Genomic DNA, 18,125 nt, shown 5'->3' on the forward strand with positions numbered 1-18,125 from the left:
TCTGGAAAGAACTTTCCTGATTCAAATGACCAAGATATCAAGTCACCCCCTTACTATTCTCCCTCTTTGAGTAACTTTTTTCTTTCTTTCCCCTCCGAACGGTAAAGCTTGCAGGATCTTAATTCCCTAACCAGGTATCAGACCTGGGCCCTGCAGTGGAAGTGCAGAGTTTTAACCACTGGACCACCAGGGAATTCCTAGTAACATTCTTGGCTCCCTGATATAATCTTTTCCATTTTCTTTAATTTATTGCTTATTGTCCAGCTTTCCCTCTACCGCATGCATTCTCAGTGGGAGTGATATGACTCCCAAGGGGACCAAAATTAATTGTTCTGTGGCAAAAAAACAAACCAACTTGGAGATGACAATGACTTGTGGCCCTCCAGAGCCAACCCTCCCAGACAAAATCTTATTACTAAACATTTAATTTCTATTGTTAGGGAGAAATTAAATGTAATTAGATTAACATTGATTTAAATTGAAGATAATTCCATTTTTCTCTTTTAGAGGGACGATAATGAAAAAAATGGTAAAAACTGCTGTAGACTGCTGCAGAAAGACATTTGCCTGCTTCGTTCACTTCTGGGTCCCCAGCACCCTCAGGGTGTCTACACTTGATAAGTGCTCAATTTGTGGGTATTTGGAACCGATAGGAACCAGATTATAAAGGACTTTAAAAACTAGACTAAAGATCGTAGTCTGTTATATATATATATATATATATATATATATATATATAAGGTTTTAAAAATATTTATTTTTATTTATTTGGCTGCATAGAGTCTTAGCTGTGGCACGTGGGAACTAGTTCCCTGACCAGGGATCAAACCCAGCCCCCCTGTATCTTGGGCACAGAGTTTTAGCCACTGGACCACCATGGAATTCCCAGCATAGGCTCTCTATCCTGCACGATGTGGGGTGTGGGTGAGGCACTGACACGTTCTGAATGGTCACCCAATGTGACCAGATTTTCTTGTGAGAAAGATTATTCTAGAAGCCTGTAGAGGATAGGGTGGAAAGGAATAAATTAGCAGGAGACCAGGAAGGAGGCTGGGAAAATAAGTAAATAAAGAGAGTGGTTGGGAGTTCCTGGTGGTCCAGAGGGCAGCAGACGATGAGATGGTTAGACAGCATCACTGACTCAGTAGACATGACTTTGAGCAAACTCTGAGAGATAATGAAGGACAGGGAAGCTTGGCGTGCTGCAGTCCATGGGGTTACAAAGAGTCGGCCAAGACTTAGCAACTGAACAACAGTAACAATCAGTGGTTAGGACTTCAGACTTCTATTGTAGGGGTCACGGGTTCAACTCCTGGTCAGGAAACAAGGACTGCAAGCTGTGAGGCACCACCAAAAAAAAAAAAAAGAGGGCAGTCTGACAACAGATGAATCTATTATAAAGTTTGTACAAAGGGTCAAGAAACATTTGTGCAAACTCACTAAAGTTTACTTCAAGAAATGCAAAATCCAAACAATGAAAGTTGCAGTTGGGCAAAACTGTAAAAATTTGATATTACTCAGTGGTAGCAAAGATACAGAGAAAAAGACACTCCTGTACTTTGTTCGTGAGATTATGCAAACTCTTCAGATGGCATACTGATGATATCTACTAAAACTTAAGTACACATACGTGTTTTCCTTTGAATCAGTTGACAATTCAACCTGTGAGAAAAACCTGGGAATGTATGTAAAGATGTGAGAACAAGCTATCCGAACAGTACTGTTCATGACAGCAAAAACTGGAAATTCCTATCTGTCCCTTAACAGCGGCTGGTTAAATAGATTAAGACGTGTTATGCTGCTGGGACTTCCCCGGTGCTCCAGTGGCTAAGACTCAGAGCTCCCGATGCAGGGGGCCTGGGTTTGATCCCTGGTCAGGGAAGATCTGGCATGCTGCAACTAAGACCTGGTGTGGCCAAATAAATAAATATTAAAAGAAAAAAAGACATGCTATGCTGTAATCTATTAAATGCTATTCAGTCCTTAAGGAAGTAGATCTACTTGAGTTCATGTTAAAAATACATCCAAGAAAAGAACATGAAGCAAGGTATAAAATGGCATATGCTATAGGAACCAATTTTTGTATATCTTTAATAATAGATAGATATGTAGATACATTCAAGCTATTTTAGGAACAGAATTATCAAACTATTGCTGAGAGAATGCTTTGAGAGGAAGCCATCGGGAAAGAGAAGGTTATTTTTTAAATGCTGTTTTAGTTAAAATTTTTACCATCTGATTTTTTTTTGGTTTAAATGTAAACATATACATAAACTATAAAATTATATTTTTCATGTTAATATATAGCACACACCCTATGTTACATATGCGAGATGTAATGTATATACAATATGTTTTTTAAATCTCTTCTTTTTTTGTATTTCCTTACTTGGCTGCAGCCTGTCTTAGTTGCATGTGGGATCTTTAGTTGCAGCATGCAAACTCTTAGTTGCCGCTTGTGGGGTCTGGTTCCCTGACCAGGGATCGAACCGGCCCCGTCCCCCACCCCCTGCATTGGTAACTTGAAGTCTTAGCCATGGACCATCAGGGAAGTCCTTTTAACATGTTTTTCATATTCACAAATTCGCATGTCCTCTTCTGGAAGGGGCCTAAGGAAATATACATCCAAGTGCCCTAAACTGGCTATAAGAAGGCGCCCAGTGCAATGTGGTTTAAAGGGTTGGAACTGAAAACAGCACAACTGTCATGACTAAGGGATTAGCTAAATATTGCCCAACGAGCTTCACCCCTGTTAGAGAAAACTGTGCCCATTTCTGGCTACCCAGAAGGACCTTAACCACTAAACACTGATGCTTCTGGGTGTTTCGATTTGGCCTCATCTTTATAGGCATAGTTTGTTTCATTGCACTTGATAGATTTCCTACCAATTGAAGGTTGGTGGGAACCCTGCATGGTCAGATGATGTTTATTTAGCATTTTTAGCAGTAAAGTATTCGGAGAAGGCAATGGCACCCCACTCCAGTACTCTTGCCTGGAAAATCCCATGGATGGAGGAGCCTGGTAGGCTGTAGTCCATGGGGTCGCACAGAGTCGGACACGACTGAAGGGACTTAGCAGCAGCAGCAGCAGTAAAGTATTATTAAATTAAAAGTTTTTTTTTTTTTCTAGACATAATACTATTGTGCACTTTAAATAGACTACATAGGGCTTCCCAGGTGTCGCTTGTGGTAAAGAATCCAACTGCCAATGCAGGAGATGTAAGAGCTGTGGGTTTGATCCCTGAGTCGGGAAGATTCCCTGGAGAAGAAAACGGCAACCCGCTCCAGTATTCTTGCCTGTAGGATGCCCTGGACAGAGGAGCCTAGTGGGCTACAGTCCCACTGGGGTCACAAAGAGCTGGACGCCACTGAGCACATACACACGTATACACATAGTGTAAACATGACTTTAAAAAATTATTTTATTTACTTTGGGCTGCGCTGGGTCTTCATTACTGTGAGGGCTTTCTCTAGTTGCGGCCAAAGGGGTTTCTCCTGTGGTGGCTCCCCCTGTTGCACAGCAGGATCTTTGGAGCACAGGCTCAGTAGTGGTGGCTCACAGGCTTAGTTGCCTCACGGCATGTGGAATCTTCTTGGACCAGGGATTGAACCCCTGTTCTCTGCACTGGCAGTCTTCCCTTGTGGCTCAGCTGGTAAAGAATCCGTCTGCAATGTGGGAGACCTGGGTTCAATCCCTGGGTTGGGAAGATCCCCTGGAGAAGGGAAAGGCTACCCAGTCCAGTATTCTGGCCTGGAGAACTCCATGGACTGTATTGGAGTCTCAAAGAGTCAGACATGAGTGAGTGACTTTCACTTCACTTCCCTGCACTGGCAGGCAGACCCTTAACCACTGGACCGCCAGGAAGTCCAAACATGACTCTTATTTATTTTTAAAATGTATTTCTTTTTGACTGTGTTGGGTCTTTGTTGCTGCTTGGGCTTTTCTCTAGTTGTGGACAGCAGGGATTACTCCCTAGTTGCAGTGCCCAAGCTTCTTATTGCAGCGGCTTCTCCTGTTTCGGAGTTCAAGCTCTAGGGCTCCATGGCTTCAGCAGTTGCGGCCCCCAGGCTCTAGGGCACAAACTTAATTGTTGCGGCACACGGGCTTAGTTGCTCTGCAGCATGTGGGATCTTCCTGGATCAGGGATTGAATCCGTGTCTCCTGCACTGGCAGGCAGATTCTTTACCACTAAGCCATCAAGGAATCCCCCAAACATGACTTTTATATGCCCTAGAAAACAAACAAAAAAAAATTGTGACTCATATTTTCTTTATCGATTAATTTTGATATTTGCTTTACTGCAGTGGTTTACAACTAGACCTGCAACATCTCTGAGGTTTGCTTGTACTTCCATCGCAGTATTCTTTCTGTATGGAATACAATTTTCTTTTTAGTTCTCTATTTATTTATGTGGTGGCTACACCACACATCATATGAGACTTTAGTTCCCTGATTAAGAATCGAACCTGCACCCGCTTCAGTGGAAGCACAGAGTTTTAACCACTGGACTGCCAGGGAAATCCCTGGAAAACTTTTTCTTAAACATTGAACATGTATTTTTTTTTCAAATCAGGTATTTTCTAAGGGATAATAAAAGGGGGCCAAGGGAAGCATAGGACAGTGGGGAGAAGCCTGAGTCCAAGGCTGGATGGAAAAGAAGTCCCTGAGCCATTCTTGTGGTCCTTTATCACCACACCAACATTCTGTCCACATCCAGAGACTCCACAGGACAGCAGCCAAGATAAGAGCAGGACTTCCCTGGTGGTCCAGTGGGAAAGAATCTGCCTGCCAATGCAAGGGACAGGGGTTTGATCCCTGGTCTGGGAAGATTCCACATGCCGTGGAACACTAAACTCCTGTGCTCCTACTGAGCCTGCGCACCTGGAGCTTGGGAGCCGCAACTGCTGAAGCCCTCACATGCCTGGAGCCTGTGCCCCACGAAAGAAGCCACTGCAGAGGAGCCCCCTGCTCACCACAACTAGAGAAAAGCCCGAACACAGCAGTGAAGACCCAGTGCAGCCCCAAATAAAAATAATTAAAAAAAAAAAGACAAGAGTGGAAGGAACTCTACAGAGGGCGTCAGGAGGGGAGTGTGGACACTCAGGGTGTGGCACCGCTCAGAAATTTGGCAGCAGTTTCAAGGGACTCACTGGTGCTCATAGGTGGAATTCCACTTCTTGGTATTCTTCAAAAGCACGAGAAACACACATCCACAAAAGGTCACATATTAGGACATGCACATGAACATTCACAGCAGACTTATTCACAATGGCCCAAATTGGGAATCATTTGAATTTGTTTCTGCCATAACAAAATACCAGACTGAAGAGCTCATAAACAATGAACATTTATTTTCTCACAGTTCTGGAGGCTGGGAGTCTGAGATCAAAATGTCCTCTGAGTCCTATCTCCCTGGCTTGTGGATGGCTGTCTTCTCCCTGTGTCTTCACATGGTCCTTATAAGGACACCAGGCCTGTCGGCTTAGGGCCCACCCTAATGACCTCATTTTATTTATCTTTAAAACATTTTTTTAAGATTCTATCCTCAAATATATTCACATTCTGAGGTACTAGGGGTTATTCAACATATGAATTTTGTGGGAGACACAATGCAGGTCATAACAGAATTCAGAACTCCATCAGCAGAGGCATGGATAAACTGTTCCATCTCTACAATGGAGTACCATGTAGCAATAAAGGGAAGCAAATGACTGATAGTGACACGGATGCACGTCTCAGACACAAATGAAGAGACACCATAGGATTCCACTGGTGTGAAATTCTCTAACAGGCGAAACTAACCCATAGTAACAAATCATCTGTGATCATCTCTTAATGGAGATGGAACCAGCTTGCAGTGCCAGGCAGGTGAAGGGAATTTTCTGCATCTTGATCTGGGCAGTTGATGACATAGGCAAATATACAAGTAGAAAGTCCAGCTATCCTTGGAAAAAAAAAAAGAGCCAGATCTTTAGAAAAAAGTCCAGCTGCACATACATGTGTGCATTTTAATAATAAAATCTGGAAAGGAACAAATTAAGGATCAGAGTCAGAGTCAGACCATCCCAATTGATTGTTTTTTAAAAAAAATTACATATTTGGCCAAGTGGAATTTTCTATCTTTGTCGTGGCATGTGGGATCTCGAGTTGTAGCATGCAGGATCTAGTTCCCTGACCAGGGATCAAACCCGAGCCCCCTGCATTGGGAGCATGGAGTCTTAGGTACTGGGCCACCAGAGAAGTCCCCATGTTCTCTGCTTTATTTTGATTGTAGTATTTCTTGCTTTTCAAAATCCCCTTATTCTTTGTGGAGTTTGTCTGCTCACTTTGTTCTTGAGACTGCTGGGGATGATGTTGGTCTGTGTGATTGCTGCATGCTTGCCCAGCACTGGAACCAGTGCTGGAATAGTCAGTGGTAGATCAGTGGTTGTGTGATTGTTTGTGTTAGTTTTCAATTAGTAGTTGCAAATGATTGCCTGTCAGTGTGGACACACTACATATGTGCGTGATCGTGGTCATTGTGGCGATGATGGGGTGTTAGAAAAGCTTCCTTGTGACACAAAAGGGGAAACAAGTACTGACCATTCGTTTTGGCCATTGTGGGATTCAGTGTCATCTTTTTTTCTGTAGCTTGCTTTTGTTTGAAAATTGCAAACGTGCTTGAGAAAAACAGGTTGCCGATAGATACGCGTAGAATAGATGAACCTAATGTTTTTTAAAGATGCAGAAAATAACTGAGTTTAGGAACATGTGGTAACGGTGGAAAAACCTAGACAGGAAGGAAACACAGCAACACTTTCATCATGGTTGTGTCTGAGGAAGTAGCAGGCGGGAAAGACAAAGAGTCTTCATCTGTGCTTTGAATAAGCATTTCATTAAAAACAAAACAATCTGGACTTCCCCAGCGGTCCAGTGGTTAAGACTCCATCTTTCAATGCAGGGGATGTGGGTTCAATTCCTGATCAGGGAATTAGGATCCCACATGCCGTGGGGTGAAGTCAAAAAATAAAAAAACAAAAACACAACTTGGCTGTTGTGGAAAACAGTATGATGGGTCCTCAAAAATGTAGAAATAGAATGACTACAGAATAGAAATATGACCCAGCATTTCCGGGTATATACAGAAAGGAACTGAAAGTATGGCCTTGAACAGATGTTTGTACATCCGCATTCATAGCAGCATGATTCACACTAGCCTGAAGGTGGAAGCAACCCTAGTGTCCATTGATGGATGAATGAATGAACAAAATGTGGTCCATCCATACAGTGGAATATTATTCAGTTTTAAAAGGAAGGAGCTTCTGGGAATTCCCTGGTGGTCCACTGCTGAGGGCCCAGGTTTATTCAGTCCCTGGTCAGGCAACTAAAATTCTGCAAGCTGTCATGGGCATACACCCAGAGAGAAACATAACTCAAAAAGATACATGCACCACAGTATTCAATGCAACACTATTTACAACAGCCAGGACATGGAAGAAAGCTAAATGTCCATCAACAGAGGAATAAAGAAGATGTGGTACATGTATGCAATGGAATATTACTCGGCGATAAAAGGAATGAAATAGTGCTATTTGCAGAGATGTGGATGGACCTAGACTGTCATACAGGGTGAAGTCAGTCAGAAAGAGAAAAATAAATATTGTACATAATGCTTCTATGTGGAATCTAGAAAAATGGTAGATGAATTTATTTGTTGAGCAGAAATAGAGATACAGATATAGAGGATAACTTACGGATAGCAAGGGGAGAAGAGGGTGGGATGAAATGGGAGACTGGAATTGACATATATACATTACTGTGTATAACAGATAACTAATGACAGCCTACTATACAGCACAGGGAACTATTCAATGTTCTGTGGTGACCTGAGGGCCTCCCAGGAGGTGCTACTGGTAAAGAGCCCATCTACCAATGCAGGAGACATAAGAGACGGGGGTTTGACCCGTGGGTTGGGAAGATCTCCTGGAGACGGGATAAGCCACCTGCCCACTTGAGTTTTCTTGGGCTTCCCTGGTGTCTCAGATGATAAAGAATCTGCCTGCAATTCGGGAGACCTGGGTTCAATCCCTTGTTTGGGAAGATCCCATGGAGAAGGGAACCCACTCCACTATTCTGGCCAGGAGAATCCCATGGACAGAGGAGCCTGGCAGGCGAGAGTCCACGGGGTGGCAAAGAGTTGGACACGACTAAGCAACTTTCACAATACTACAATAAAAATTAAAATCTAAGAAAAGATTCTGCAAGCCACAGGGCATGGCCAAAAAACCAAAACAAACAGAAGACGTGAGGTGTAGTTGATTTACAGTATTGTTAATTTCTATTGTACAGTAAACTGAGTCAATTATACATGTATATATTCTTTTTCATATTCTTTTCCACTGTGGTTTATCACAGGCTTTTGAATATAGTTCCCTGTGCTACATAGTAGGACCTTGTTTATCCATCCTATATATGATCATTTGCATCTGCTGACCCCAGACTCCCAATCCATCCTTCCCCCAGCCTTCAGAATTGGTGTTTAATGGGGACAGAGTTTCAGTTTCACAAGATGAACAGAGTTCTAGAGATGGATGGTACTGATGTAACTGCAGTGTGAAATTACTTAGTGCCGTTGAACTGCACACTTAAAAATGGTTAAGGTGGAAAATTACATCATATGTATTTCACAATTTTAAAAAATTAAAATGAACATGTACGCACACACACACCATAAACCTGAAACCAGTAAAAACCACAGCGAGACACTACTAGGATGGCATTTATGAAACAAAAAGTAACAAGTGTGGGCAAAGATGTAAAGAGATTTGAACATCTGTGTGTTGCTAGCACAAATGTAAAATGGTACAGTTGCTATAAAAAAGTTTTTGCTGGTTCCTCAACAAGTTAAACATAGAAGTAGCCTGTGATCCAACAATTCTGTTCCAAGGTATATACTCCAGAGACTTGAAAGCGGGACCTCAGAGAGATACTTGTACATCAGCGTTTACTCCAGCATTATTCACAATAGCCAGAAGGTGGAAGCAGTGCAAATGTCCATTGACAGACTGATGGACAAAACGTGTATACATACGAGGGAATGTCATTCACCCTTAAAAAGGAAGTTCTGACCAGCGCTATAACACGGATGAACCCAGAGAGAGTTCTGCTGAGTGAAAGAAGTCAGACGCAGAAGGCTAACTATGATCCCATTTCTATGAGATGCCTAGAATGGGGAAACTCAGAAAGTATAGGGTAGAGGTTACCAGGGGCTGGGCGGAGGGAGATGGGAATGAGGGGTTGTTATTTAGTGGCTATGAAGTTTGTTTGGGATGATAAAAATGTTCTGGAAATACACAGTGGTGATGGTCCTACAACAGAGTGATTGTATTGGATGCCATTGAACTGTACACAAACACAAAAAAAGGCTTAAAATCCCTCAAGTCTGTCATGAGCTTTGACAGAATTAAATTATCAGTCGTTACGTCATTTCCGACTGTGACCCCATGGATTGCAGCACACCAGGCTTCCCTGTCCTTCATTGTCTCCCAGACCTTGCTCAAACACATGTCCATTGAGTTAGTGATGCCATCCAACCATCTCATCCTCTGTCGTCCCCTTTTCCTCCTGCCTTCAATCTGTCCCACCATCAGGGTTTTTTCTAATGAGGTGGGCTCTTCACATCAAGTGGCCAAAGTATTGGAGCTTCAGCTTCAGCATCAATCCTTCCAATACATACTCAGGGTTGATTTCCTTTAGGATTGACTGGTTTGATCTCCTTGCAGTCCCAGGTCTGCAAGTCTCAAGTCTTCTCCAGAACGATAGTTCGAAAGCATCAATTCTTTGGTGCTCAGCCTTCTTTATGGTCCAACTCTCACAGCTATGACTACTGGAAAAAACCATAGCTTTGACTAGACGGACCTTTGTGACACAATGGAAGAGTCTATCCAAGGATGGTGCCGTTTACAACAGCAGGAAGATAAAACATTTAATTACTTACTATGTGGTAGATTAGTTGCTAAGTCGTGAAGTCGTGTCCGACTCTTGCAACCCCATGGACTGTAGTCTACTAGGCTCTTCTGTCCATGGGGATTCTCCACGCAAGAACACCAGAGTGGGTTGCTATTTCCTTCTTGAGGGGATCTTCCTCACCCAGGGGTCAAACCTGAGCCTCCTGCATTGGCAGGCCGATTCTTTACTGACTGAGCCACCAGGGAAGCCAGACTACTTATGAAGGAGCTGAATGGATCTTACATTTGAACGCTCTCTAGTCCTTTAGTCTTGTGATTAAGGCACCTGTGACTTGCATGGCATGTTCCAGTAGAGGCGCCACCGAGTACCCTCCTGAATACATAGAGGTGGGGCACGTGCTACTTGACGTCTTAACAGTGGCCCTCTGGGGTTTGTGCTGGTGAGTGACACTTGTTTGTCTGCTTCTGCTTCATTGTCATTTTATACAGGTCTTTCCCAAAGATGAGCCAAAGAAAAGGTTTGTTCCTCTTAGAATTCAGTCAGGCTGAAAACATGGAAAGTCCACCTAACAGATTCTTAAGTAAATACAGGGTCTGTCTGGGGGTGGCAGGCCAGGGCTCCAACTGATGATTCTCTTCTTGTGCCACCATCTGTTGTGTGGGGCTTCTGGCCTCGTGGTCACAAGACAGTCACTACACTGCCAGGCATCACAGCCCACTCCAGACCAAAGAGATACAAGGCCACGAGGAAGGCCAACTAAGGCTTCCTGGGGACTTCCCCAGTGGTCCAGTAGTTAAGACTCCATGCTCCCAATGCAGGTTCGATTCCTGGCTGGCGAATTAAGACCCTGCATGCTTCACAGTGTAGCTAAAAAATAAATAAATAAAAGGCTTTCCTAAAAACACCACCAGCAAGTTCTACTTGCATGTTATTGGCCAGCACTGAGTCACAATCTCTACCCCAAATACACATGGAGTGATCTAACTTCAGACCAACACCTCTGTGGGGTCACACTTGGCACTAAGGACCCCACTCTCATCCTGCCTCAGTGGAGAGGCAGCCAGAAGTCCCTCGTAAATTGTGAGTCGCCACCCAGGGTGATTTATAGGAGAGATTTATTTGAAGAAATATTACAACATATAAAAACTACATAAAGTCTTAATTTCCACTTCATACAGTGGTAAATTTTATATAATGCGTAATAAAAAACTTTTAAAATCCAGAATGGACAAAGTACTGCACAGTTTGATCACTAAGTCAAATTAGCCGATAGGCAAATCTCACTGAAGAGCTTCATGTCAGCCAAGGCCACAAACACCGCATACGACACATCTGAACTGACTGATTGACATGTGAAAAATACAACAATATCAGTGCACGTTGGGGATCTCTGGTGGCAGAAACATGGGTGATAGGAGGAGAGAACTAGTCCTTGGCAGCCTCCTCCTTGATTTTAGCTGAAGGGAAATAAAAGGGAGAGTCACTGCAGGGAACGTATGCTACAGTAAGCAACAGACAAGTACGACAGGTACATCAATCAGGAGCTATGTTAATACCCAGGTGTCGATGTTAAAGGATGACCAGGTAAGAACCTGTGGCAGCTCTGTATCAACATTCAGAGAGACTGAGCACTACTCAGGTGTCCCCTAAAGGCTTCTAAGACTGCCTGGGTTAGCGTCCACGGTGGGCCCAGCCGAGCCAGACTCTGCCACAGGACAGAACCGGGCCCCAGTGCCTGTCCACTTACCCACCCGCCTGCCTGCTCAGTCTCACAGCAACCCTGAGAGAGACGCGAGGCCACTGGGTGGGTCGCCCCAAAACATCACACCCTTGCCGAGTCCGCCCCCACCATACCTGAGGCGCTCTCGCGCGCTTTGGCCAACATGCAGCGCTTGATCTCCAAGCCGATGGCTTTGGCCAGTGGCGGCGGCACAGCATTACCCACCTGCAGGAGGGAAGGAGGGCGACACCTGGTTTGGCATGGCTGGAGTCAGCACCAGCCTCCACTCAGACCCGGGCACTGGGTCCCTGGCCTCAGGCTCACAGAGGCCTACAAAGCCCTTCCACTGGACCCTCTTCCCACCCCGAACACTGATGGGTCAAGAATCAGCCAGAGAAAGGGGATTTAAAGGGCTTTAGAAAATCTTAGAATCCAGATACAAAAGCCACCAGGTCTCACTTCTGGCTGAAAGTTGATACTCTGGGAGAACAGCATGTTGAGGGGGGTGAGGGTGGTGTGAAATGGGAAAGTCTCGCTGTAACCCCAGCCATGCACCTGCATTACTTGGATGTACCTTAATTAAGAGCCAAAACTAGTACTCTGAGGAACAGGAGGAAATACTGGTTCATTTCAATGCTTAGTGACAAAACAGTGAATTTGCACCACCACACGCTCAGCCTGCTTTGTGTGATGTGCTGGAAGTTTCCTTTGGGCTAAATCTCCTTCAGCTGTCAATAGCAACCACACACTTAGTGATTCCGCCTGACCCATGAGGACCCGAGGCCCCAGGGATGGCGGGTTACCCGCTTCTTACCACCACCCTCCTGGGAATACTGAGGCCAGCCAGTCAACCAGCTGTGGGGGTTCAGCATCCCCTCAGAAGTGACCGTGTGAGCCAAGCTCCCCACGGACCCACCCCACCCTGGTCTCCTCTCGACGGGCCTGCATCGTGGGAGCTGCCGGCCGGCCCCGCCTCAGCGTCCGTCCACTGACCTGCCGGTGCTTGTCCAGGATGTTGCCGAACAGCCGATAGGTGTCGGGGAAGCCCTGGGAGCGGGCGCACTCCCGGACGCTCACCACTCGGTGCTGCTCGGGGTGGAGCACGCGGCCCTGGGAGCGAGAAGCATGGTGGGGGAGGGTGTGAGAGGCGACCACCTACGACCGTGCCACCAGAAGCCCACGCTGGCCCTGGCCAGCGAGTCCGTCCCCACCAGGCCCGAGGGGCCCGCAGACCTACCTGCTTGCCCATGGGCTCGGGGTTGGTGACGGTTGTGCTGAAGAAGCCGTCCCACTCGAGACGCCCGTAGAGGCCGGCCCAGTGGTTGTGCCTGTTCCCAGTGTGGGGCAGGCACCAGGGGATAAGGGTGTTAAACTGTCGGGCCGCAGGCTCACAGGGCTTGCCTGCAGGGAGAGAGGGCTGTGATGGGGCCGTGGGAGCGGGGCGTGAGGACAGTCCACCGGGCGGAGCCTCCCTATAAGCCCTGCTTTCAGCAGCCTTTATTTAGAGCAGGGACACCCAGGTCTGGTGGGTCTGCACCCAGCTCAGGGCCACTGGGCTCCTGAGCCCCTGCACCTCCTGCTGAGAAAGCCTGAGACCGTGCCCCTTCCCTTGAGCCCCCCGCATGGCTGCAGACCCTAAGGGGGCTGGAAGCTTCGCACCAAGCAGGAGGAAGCCATACCCAGAGGCCAGGGCACGGGGAGGGGGTGCCCCACCTTCCACACAGGAGCAGACCCCACGGAGGGCGCCGCTGCTGCTGCAGCCGTTCTTCTTGTCGTGGTAGTTGTACCGCAGCTTCCGGGCCAGGGTGCCGTCAGAGAGCCGCACCTCAATGTTGGGCAGGTCACGCCAGTCCGAGCCCGGGGCCAGGGGGATGTGCCGCATGCGGGCAGCCACCAAGGCGCTCATGTCCTGGAGGAGCACAGCAGGCCCGGCTGTCGCCCAGTTCCGGGAGCACCCAAGCAGGAACCATGGGGGCTGGGTGCTGTCATGGTGGGCACTGGGCACATTGGAGGCGACTAGGAGCCCCCAGGGGCTTGTATCTCACTGGGGGAGACTGACAGTAACCCCAGTGCACAGCCTGGAGTCATACACGTGCATTGACATCTCCAGAGCGGGGATGTGGAATAAGGGGGGACGGGTGAAGGGGCGGCTTCCGGCAAGTGCAGGGAGGGTTTGGGAGGAGCTTGCGTGGCACAGGTGGAGCCAGAGGAGGGGAGCCCTGCGGTCTCCCAGAGAACAGGGGTGGTGAGAGACGCAGTGGGAGACAGTGGCCATTCCAGACCTATTCTAGGAAAGGAGTATAAGGTCTTCCTAGACCTGTTACTTCAGAGTAATAAGCTCTGATGAACACTTCCCACGGCCAAGTACTGTGGTGGGGGAGGGTGGTGGTGGTGAGGAGGAGGTGAGGTGGTGAGGCTGGGGGCCGGCTGAGATATCGCTGGTCTACCGGTGAGGGATCAAGAGCAGAAGGAGTGGAAGGGGAGGTGCAGACATCAGCTCCCCCAGCCCAGGCTGGGCTCCACCCGCAGCTCTGTCCCCAACAGGCAGCTGTAGGGAGGCCTGCTCTGGTCACCTTGCAAATATGATCCCTGAGGATGGGCTGGTACTGCGAGCCCCGGAGCTGCCTCTGGAACCAGGACTGGGGCTCCCCGTTGTATGAAATCTCCAGTGCCGAGGCCCCGTTCCGGATCTCAGGGAGGTCGGACATGGTGTCCCGCACGGTGATGGTTCGGAAGGGACCCGAGCTCAACCTGCAGCAAAGCATGGAGGGTTGGCACCTCTGGGACACACAGCTACTGTCACCTGAGTTACAGCTGCTATCCCCAACGACTGGCACCATCTTCTCCAGAAAAGGGGACCTCAACTCGTGGTCAAAGGGCTACCCGAGGTCACCGGGGCAGCACTCTCCTCAGACCCTGTGTAGAGTGTGGGCTCTGGCTGTGGCCCTGTACTCAGGGTGCTTGGGCAGGATGAGCCCAGGGGGCAGAGCGTTCTGGGGGCACACTGGACCCCACATCACTGCTCCGGGCCCTTCTCCGGGCCCAGGCCTTGTCACTGAGGTCCCCCGGCACCACCCTGCTCCCCCGAGCCTCACCGGCACCACGACCACGGGCGGGCAGGGCTCCTACCTGGTGATGTTGCTGACAAACTTCTTGTCGTCCACCACGACGCTCAGCTGGCAGGCCCGGGGTGCGAACACATGCAACGGCTCCGGGAACAGCGGGAGTGGCTCCCCAGGGGCTGCAGCCAGGATGATGGCTCGCCTCCGAGTCTGGGCCACGCCGTACTGACCAGCCTATGCGGGGAGGACCAGAGATGCACAGTCAGCGGGCACCCTGACTCGCTGGTCCAAGGGCTGGGGTCCGTGGCATCTGACTTTGGGGAGCAGCTGGCTGGTGTGAAGCTCATCCAGAGAGCCCTTAGTTAAACCACAGTGCTAGTGCTAAGTTGCTTCAGTTGCGTCCGAATCTTTGCAATCCCATGGACTGCAGCCCAGCAGACTCCCCTGTTCATGACATCCCCCAGGCAAGAATACTGGAGTGGGCTGCCATGTCGTTCACAGGCTTACACCTAACCGGAGTGAGGCCAGAGGGAAGGACAAGAGATCCCAAGAGGTGGCCGGCAGCCCCTGGAGGAGGTGGGAGTGAACTCAGGAGATGCTCTCAGCCGGTTCTTTAGACACATGCGGGTGCTGTGGTCTTAGCCCTGGGGAGGAGAGCGGCCAGAGGAGACACCAGGAGCCACGCCTCCTGCCTGGCAGCCCCCAGTCACAGGGACAGAACACGGCCGCCAGCGAGGCTTGTTCAGTGAGGCTGAGACACTGTGCAGACCGACTGGGAGGGCCTGGGGCCGAGTGGCCACACTCTCTCCTCCACACACTCACTGTTTTCCAGCCCACTCTTCCTCCTCTTTCAGCACTCGTTTCAGTTTTAGTGATGCCATCAGTTACTGAACAGGCACACACAGCGCAGCTGCTCTTCAGAAGAGGCCTTGACCCCTCTGACCACCCCAAGGCCCTGTCACTGCAGACACAGCCACTGAGAGCCCCCTGGAGTGTCACCATGCACACCCTTTAGGTGTTCATAAGCACGTCCATTCACCCAGAGACTCGGCTCTTTAGTCTATAAAACAGTTTGGTCTATGTGTGGTTCCTGACCCACCCTGTGTGGGACTCTAACTGCTACCTGGAGTTCCACAGCTGGGCACCCCTACACCCCATCAGTGGAAACGAGCTGGAAATGACGCGGCAAAGAGGTCTCTTGCACACGGCCCCTCAGGACTTACTGGGGTCCTGGCTTTGAGTTCCTCCAGAATCTCAATGCCAAAGGCTCCACAGTGCAGTGTGGGCCCCAGCATCTGCCTCCACCACACTACAGGTCATCACCCTATACAGCCTGACCCTTTGAGGGGTTTTGTTTTTAATTTTTGGCCACATTCAGCAGCATGTAGGATCTCAGTTCCCCACCAGGGATCGAATCCACACCCCCTGCAGTGGAAGTGCTGGGGAAGTCCCCTTTGGAGCTCCGTGTTCGGTTAGGGACAGTTTGTTGCAGCTCAGGGATGGCCGCTCCCGTCTCTGGCCTCTGCATCTGCCCCCAACCTGGGCCCACCTGCAGCACGCCAAAGGTGCACTGGTAGCCCATGCGGACCAGGCAGCGCAGCGTCAGCTTCAGGACCATGGAGCGCTTGAAGGAGACGAAGTTCCGAACGTTCTCCAAGAGGAAGTAGCGGGGCCGGTAGTAGTCACAGTAGCTGTGGAGGACAGGAGTGACCGAGAGAGTCAGCTCCACGCCTGGAGAGAGCAAGAAGGCCTCCTTGGCCAGAAGTCACTCCCAACTGCTTTGATGCTTGTCAAGACACACCTGCCGGCTCTCAGGGTCTCTCCCTAGTGGAGACGGAGCCGTGAACCCCTGAAGGCTGAGACTGGCGCCTCGCTCAGCAGCAGCCTTCTGCAGGGGTAAAGGCTAAAGTGGTGACTGCTTGGCCCCGGCACCAGGCCTTGCAGGGGGCAGGCCATCTAGTTGCCCTTAGGTGGCACTGAATGCAGAGGGACTTTCGCTCTGTTTACCTGAGGAAAGAGACCACCAGGGAGTTCTTGAATTTGGAGTAGGTTCGAGAGTTGAAGCGGTTCATGCCGCTGAAGCCCTGGCAGGGCGGCCCGCCGCACAGCATCTCCACGTCTCCCTTCTGAGGCAGCTTCTGGCCGCGGGAGTTGGTCACCTCCCCGGCCATGACCAGCTTCAGCAGGACGTTGCAGTCCTCTGTGAACACCGTGGACCCAGGGTTGTTGAGCCGGAATGCCTGGGCCGCAGGGTCCCACATCTCGATGGCCCAAAGTGTCTCCGAGATGCCTGGGTGGGGGATACAAGGACACAGACCTGTCATGAAATCCCCAGAAAGAGACTCTCTAGTCGGAGCTGTGACCAGGGCCACAGAGGTCTTCCAGACACAGCCTGCCTGATCGAGTTTTTAACAGGTTGTGTGGAGAGACCCCCCCGCCCCGGAGCGCACCTGCTTGGTGGAAGCCTTCCGACAGTCCCCCACAGCCGGAAAACACGTCCAGGGTCCGCAGCTTCGGCAGTTTGATTTCTGTCTCCAGTTCACTCGGCTCACACGTCTGAGATTTCGTCCTGTTTTTTCCTGCAGGAGATGGGCCCCAAGTCAGAGCAGTTCCTGATGGGCTCTTCTCGAAGCCCCTGGTGACTCAGAGTCCACCTCATTTTGAGGGAGGTAACGTCAGAGGCTGCTCTTCCATACTGATTGACTCGTGAGTATCCGAGCTAGAGGACACACACTTGAAGAGGAACCTGGGGGGATGACACACCACGACATACCTTTCCCCTTCCCTTTCCCTTTATTTCCGGTGCTCCGGGCGTGGTTCGGAGGATCTTCAAAGCTTTTGCTCTTGGCGTTATAGGCCTGAGGGGGAAAGAACCACAGTGGTCTGCAAGAGAAACACCAGCTCCCCTCTCTAACAAATAGGCTTTAAGTTAATCTGATAAGAATACACTTCATCTCTCCCTAAGTATGGCCAGAAGCCAAGAGGGCTTTGATTCTAATAGAGAAAAGGGGAAAAGTCTATTAATAAAAATGTTTTATGTAGCTGACAGAAATTCCTGCTATTTTAAGTACCTGGACTACTCATTCTAAAAATAGGCAAATGTCATAATCAGGCTGTACAGACCAGACCCTGGGGGAGACACGGGTTATCTTAAGACCATACACGCCTGTCACAAAGAAGCCATGCTCAAACAATTTAAAAGTGATTGGGAGGAAAAAAAAAAAAAAGGGATTGGGAGAGCCTGGTGGGCTGCCGTCTATGGGGTCGCACAGAGTCGGACACGACTGAAGTGACTTAGCAGCAGCAGCTTAAATCAACAGACTCCTGGCTCGTCTCTCTCTCAATAACCAGGCCACAAGCTCAGCTATGAGGCTGAAGGGACTGGGGGCAGGGAT

The 18,125-nt window shown here is 49.0% G+C and overlaps 1 protein-coding gene across 8 annotated transcripts in view; it reads right to left on the reverse strand.

Annotated features, from left to right (window-relative positions):
- Nucleotides 1-3,403: 3,403 nt before the first annotated feature.
- The window catches only part of DNMT1 (DNA methyltransferase 1), a 51,280-nt gene continuing 36,558 nt past the window's right edge, over nt 3,404-18,125 (reverse strand). For 6 of the 8 annotated variants that reach the window (XM_070792788.1, XM_070792794.1, XM_070792789.1 and 3 more), the window contains 11 exons: nt 17,504-17,588; nt 17,181-17,309; nt 16,738-17,020; nt 16,280-16,421; nt 14,798-14,964; nt 14,242-14,419; nt 13,382-13,577; nt 12,906-13,069; nt 12,662-12,778; nt 11,803-11,893; nt 3,404-4,230 (listed from right to left, as the gene is read on the reverse strand). In XM_070792788.1, coding sequence (XP_070648889.1) covers nt 4,106-4,230; nt 11,803-11,893; nt 12,662-12,778; nt 12,906-13,069; nt 13,382-13,577; nt 14,242-14,419; nt 14,798-14,964; nt 16,280-16,421; nt 16,738-17,020; nt 17,181-17,309; nt 17,504-17,588 — 1,677 coding nt within the window. In that variant the 3' untranslated portion in view covers nt 3,404-4,105. Of the gene's footprint in view, nt 4,231-11,046; nt 11,406-11,802; nt 11,894-12,661; nt 12,779-12,905; nt 13,070-13,381; nt 13,578-14,241; nt 14,420-14,797; nt 14,965-16,279; nt 16,422-16,737; nt 17,021-17,180; nt 17,310-17,503; nt 17,589-18,125 lie in introns of those variants that run through there. The other 2 variants (XM_070792790.1, XM_019964130.2) reach the window with 1 other exon arrangement.

The sequence above is a fragment of the Bos indicus genome, chromosome 7, assembly GCF_029378745.1.
Source record: "Bos indicus isolate NIAB-ARS_2022 breed Sahiwal x Tharparkar chromosome 7, NIAB-ARS_B.indTharparkar_mat_pri_1.0, whole genome shotgun sequence".
In the NCBI taxonomy this organism is placed as follows: domain Eukaryota; kingdom Metazoa; phylum Chordata; class Mammalia; order Artiodactyla; family Bovidae; genus Bos; species Bos indicus.